Consider the following 4,563-nt stretch of genomic DNA (forward strand, 5'->3'; position numbering starts at 1 on the left):
CCCGCCCGCACATGCCCGGCGGCGACCGCGCGTTCCCACACCCTCCCTGGCCGAGGCGGTGGACCTGCTTTCCGGCTCTGCTGGGACAAAATATAGATCCACATGCGAAGGAAGGAACCTCCCCCCTTTTAACAGCCTGCAGCTGAGAGGCGACATGGGCCCCAAGTGCCCATCAGACGCTGCCCCGAGGACCTGCCTGCCCTGGCCTGCCGCCTCGGTGTCTGAGACTCGGTGGGCCTCCGGCCCCGGCCAGGCCCCCGCGCACCTTGTCCAGGAAGTCCTGCAGGCGGCAGACCTGCAGGCGCAGACCGGCCACCCTGGCGGGCCGCGTGGCGTTCAGGCGCACGAGCACGGCGGTGTAGTTGTCCCTGGAGACGCTCTGGTCAGGGAGCTCGAACTCGTTGATGAGGCGAAGGATGTTTCTGCGGGGCGGGGCGGTTGCGTGAGCGCTCGGACACCAGCGCCCAGACGCAGGGAAGGTCACACCGTCCCCCGGGAGGGCCAGCGCCACGGGCTCTCCTGGCCATGCTGCGTCTGGAGGACCCGGGGGCAGCCGGCGGGCACGCTGGGAGAGGGAGGCTGTCCTCGGTCCCCGACCAGAGGGGACGCAGCAGTTCCTTTGCTCCTCGGACCTGTGGGTCCCCAGTGGGCAGTGGGCAAAGAGCTCCCCAAGGCTGCGGCCCCAGCAGGGGTTCCTGTATTTGCAGGTTTGCCTACCCCCTGGGGGGTGAGTGACAACCCCCACGGCCCTCCCAGAGACACCGAGGACAAGTCCAGAGGGGCATGGCCCCGCCGAGGCTGGCCGGGCCGCGTGACGCCCTCGCGTCATTTCCCGCGGTGGACAGTGTCCTTCCCGCAGCCAGTCAGGCCGTGGAGCTCACAGTTTGTGCCCTTGGGCGGTGACTTTGCTGTTTGAAGTGTCCCCGCGGGTAGCACAGTGGCACCGTCCCAGTGCGGGAGGATCTGCGCACAGTGCGGCCGGGCCTCGCGCTGCTGCCCAGGGCGCCCCTGCAGCCCCGACGCTCCAGGAGGCGCCCACCCTGGGCGGCTGCGTCTGCCGCTTCCTCCCTCTGCGGCCGCCCAGTGGCAGGTGCGGGGCTCCCGCGGCACCCCACTTCCTGCCTCCTCCAGCTCCTGATGCCCGAGGCCCCTCGCGGCCCTGCCACTCCAATCCCCGGCTCCCCCGCGTCTGCGTGCCTTCCCGTCTCTGTGCGGACACGCTCACGGGTCGGGCACCCTGCACTGTCTGCAAAGGCCCCGTTCCCGGTCAGGTCTCATCCTGGCTGCTGGGGGGGCTGTGCTGTTTGGGGTACAGTCCCCGCCCCCTCTCCTAAGGAAACAAGGTCGTGGCTTGGGACTCTGGCGGCCTGCGGGCGCCATGCTCACCCGTCCAGGCAGCGCCCGTGGTCCTGGGCCGCCTTGAAGCCCAGCACGGAGAAGACGACAATGGCCGCGTAGAGGGAGGTCATGCTGTTGACCAGGGCGATGGTCACCGCGTCCTTCCTGCAGTCGTTCCTGGGCAGACGCAGGCGCGTGGTGGGCTCCGTGGCGAGGGCCCCGCCCCTCGGCACCCCGCCCGGGACGCCCCCACTTGCACGTGGCCCCGCGTGTGTGCTGTTCCCGGTGGTCTCAGGACGCACCGGCCCGGCCCCTCAGCCTGCGCCCACCCCAAGGCCTCGGGCACACGGGGCTGAGGACGGTGCTGCGTTCGGGGTGGGGTGGGGGGGCGGCGGGTGCGTAACGTGTCAACACAGCGAGTGAAGCCCGTGGGGCCCCACTGGCCCTCGTCCTCCGCCTCCCGCCCCCTGGGGGGCACGGGTCTCATAAAGGGCGGGCGGAGGCCTCAGCCGGCTTCGGTGGCCGCCTGGGTAACAGGGAGCATTTCTGCTCTACGACCTCATGCGTCACACGCATGGCTCACACTGGTTGCTGTCAGCCTCCAGCATGGCCTTATTCCTGGGTTTGGCTTCCGGGCTGTGGAATGTGCTGGAAACTGACCCATAACCCTCAGGGGCGACTCAGTCATTGCTAGGATATTCAAGAGTCTGGTCTCATCTCAAGTTCCCACTAGGTCACCTCCATCCCAGGCGGGAAGTCCCAGTGAAGACAAGCTGAGCATGGGGACGTGGCCGGCGCCTTTGCCGGAAGGGGCCCGCCCTGTGTCCAGCCCCACCTGAGCGCGTTGTAGCTGGCAAACGCGATGTGTCCTCCGAAGGCCAGGGACAGGGAGAAGAATATCTGGGTGGCTGCGTCCAGCCACACGCGGGGGCTCTGGAGAGTCTGCATCTGCAGGGGACGGAGAGCCCTCGGTCCCGGGACAAACCGCAGCAGCCCAGGGCCCCCGGGCTTCCTCTGGGGCAGCCGTCATGAGCGGCGTCCCCCGCTCAGGCTGCCCCGCACAAGGGAGCACGTGGAAGGGCAGTTAGCATGGCGTGCGGCCTCCTGTCCTGTGACGCATCAGCTAACCCGCAGCGCCCGTCTGGGACGCAGGGGGCTGCGAGCCTAGTGACACACGTGTCCAGGCCGGGCCACAGTCTGGGCAACCTGGGCGTACTGCGTCTGTCCTGCCCCCTTGGGCCTGGTGGAGTCAAGTGGGGTGCCGCGGGAGCGTCACCCAAAGTCGGTGCTGGTGCTTCCGCTGCCGGGACCCAGGCGACCCGCCTCCATGCACAGCTGCCCCCCACCCAGGGTCTGGAAAGTAGGGTGGTCTAGAAGGGCGTGGGCCTGGGGACGGGCCCCCTGGTCCTGTGGCCCCTCGCCTGGCATGACCGTGCCACTGACGAGGCTCTCAGATGTGTGGGGACCGGGGCTGGCCTCCCCTCTGAACCCTGGCTCCCCACGTCCCACAGGCAACAGAGTCTGCATGTCCCCACGCCTTGCACTCTGACCCCGAGGTCCTCCCTAGACCCAGGCTGCCCTCCTCCGCGTCCTCCCTACAGGTGCTGGGCGGACGCCCCGGCGTAAGTGTTTCCGGGCCCTGCCCTGGGGTCCACTTACGCTGGGGGTGAACAGGTAGGCCAGCCCCTCGACCGCCCCAGGAAGCGTGAGTCCTCTGACCAGGAACACCGTCAGGACCAGGTAGGGGAACAAGGCTGTGAAGTAAATGGCCTGAGAAAGGCCAGGTGGGGTGACTTCAGGGCCGCCAGCCACACGCGGAGCTTCGGAGAAGCTGGCGGCCAGAACCGCCTCGGGGCCGTCTCTCGGGGCGGAGGGCACTGTGGGCGTGCTGGGGTGGCCCCGGTCACTCTCGGATGGTGTGGGGCTCGCTGTGACGGCCATACATGGACTCGCATCTGCACTGGCACCCAAGGGCCAGCTGAGGTGGGTGCTGACCCCCGGGTGCCGGCCTCCACCTCGGCCACTCTGCAGGCCCCCAGCTCCCACTGCCTCCCCCATGTGTCCCAGTGCACACGTCCCCAGCTCCCAGTCCGGTTTGGGCAGGGGTCTGCACACAGGGTGACTGTGCAAAATAAATCTACGAATGGACACTCATCCCTCACTGCCCGCCCAAGCCCCAGACGCAGACCGCCTTTCATAACTGGGTTATTTGGAGTTTCTGGCTGGCTCGTGGGGCCTCACGGTGGCTCTGGCCTCGCTCGGCAATTCTAGTCCTCCCAAGCGTAAAGCCCCTCAGGTGACAGTAGTGTGACTTCTGCACGCCAGCGGGGAGAGGGCACAAGCACACGTGCACACGGGGGTGTGTGCGAGCCCCACACGGCCGCGGTCGCAGCCGGGGCCCAGCGTCGCCGGAAAGGCAAGCGCTCGCTGAGAAGGCTCCGTGTGTGTCCGCTGGGCGCAGCCACGCCCGAGGGGGCAGGGCGGGGAGCCGAGCCGGGGGCCCTTCCGAAGGCCCCTGGCGTTGCTGTGTGGACGCCACGTAACCACCGGTACTGGTTTCTCGCCGTCTAAGGCTCTTTGGAAGACGACCGTTTAAACAGCGATGCCGACAGCGTGCTTGCCGTTCGCAACACGCTATCGGCAACGCGTGTGGCAGCGGCGTGAGTGCGGGGGGCACGGGCATGATGCCGGCAGGGTCCGCGCCCCGGGCACGCCGCCCAGGCCGGGTCTCGGCGCGCTGCAAGGGTGCGTGGCCACCGCCGACCTCTCGCATGAAGCGGAGCCGTGTGGCCGCGAAGCCTGCCGAGGACAGAGCGAGGCCACGAAAACGGCTCAGAGAAGAAACCGGAGCACGAGCAGGTGGCACCGGCGGAGGCAGCGCGGGACGGCAGGCGCGGCCCGGCCCCCCGCGCGGGGCAGGCCAGCCGCCTGCACCGACGCCCCGCCGGGCGCAAGCAGCGGAAGCCCAGACGGCGCCCACGCGGTCGCAGCAGGCGAGTGGCCGTTTTACCCTCTCGGCCAGCTCCAGAGCAAGGGCTGTGACCAGCAGGACGGTCACTTCCCCCTGGCGATGGTGCCCATCCTCCAAGGACACGCGACCGTCTTGATGTTCCCGCCCCCCAGCAGGGCCTCCCAACTAGGGGCGCTGACCCCGGACTGGTCAGTGACCAGGCCGCACAGCAGGAGGAGAGCGGCGGGCGAGGGAGCGGAGCCGCATCTGATTCC

The 4,563-nt window shown here is 68.8% G+C and overlaps 1 protein-coding gene across 1 annotated transcript in view; it reads right to left on the reverse strand.

The window, feature by feature from the left end:
• Nucleotides 1-4,563, reverse strand: part of SLC6A18 (solute carrier family 6 member 18) — a 12,620-nt gene that overhangs the window by 3,839 nt on the left and 4,218 nt on the right. Inside the window, exons 5-8 of the mRNA XM_006917148.3 lie at nucleotides 2,998-3,108; nucleotides 2,174-2,286; nucleotides 1,387-1,515; nucleotides 266-422 (exon numbers count right to left, since the gene is read on the reverse strand). Of these exons, the coding sequence (XP_006917210.1) occupies nucleotides 266-422; nucleotides 1,387-1,515; nucleotides 2,174-2,286; nucleotides 2,998-3,108 (510 nt within the window). The remainder of the gene's footprint in view (nucleotides 1-265; nucleotides 423-1,386; nucleotides 1,516-2,173; nucleotides 2,287-2,997; nucleotides 3,109-4,563) is intronic.

Source organism: Pteropus alecto, unplaced genomic scaffold (assembly GCF_000325575.1).
Source record: "Pteropus alecto unplaced genomic scaffold, ASM32557v1 scaffold137, whole genome shotgun sequence".
Taxonomy (NCBI): domain Eukaryota; kingdom Metazoa; phylum Chordata; class Mammalia; order Chiroptera; family Pteropodidae; genus Pteropus; species Pteropus alecto.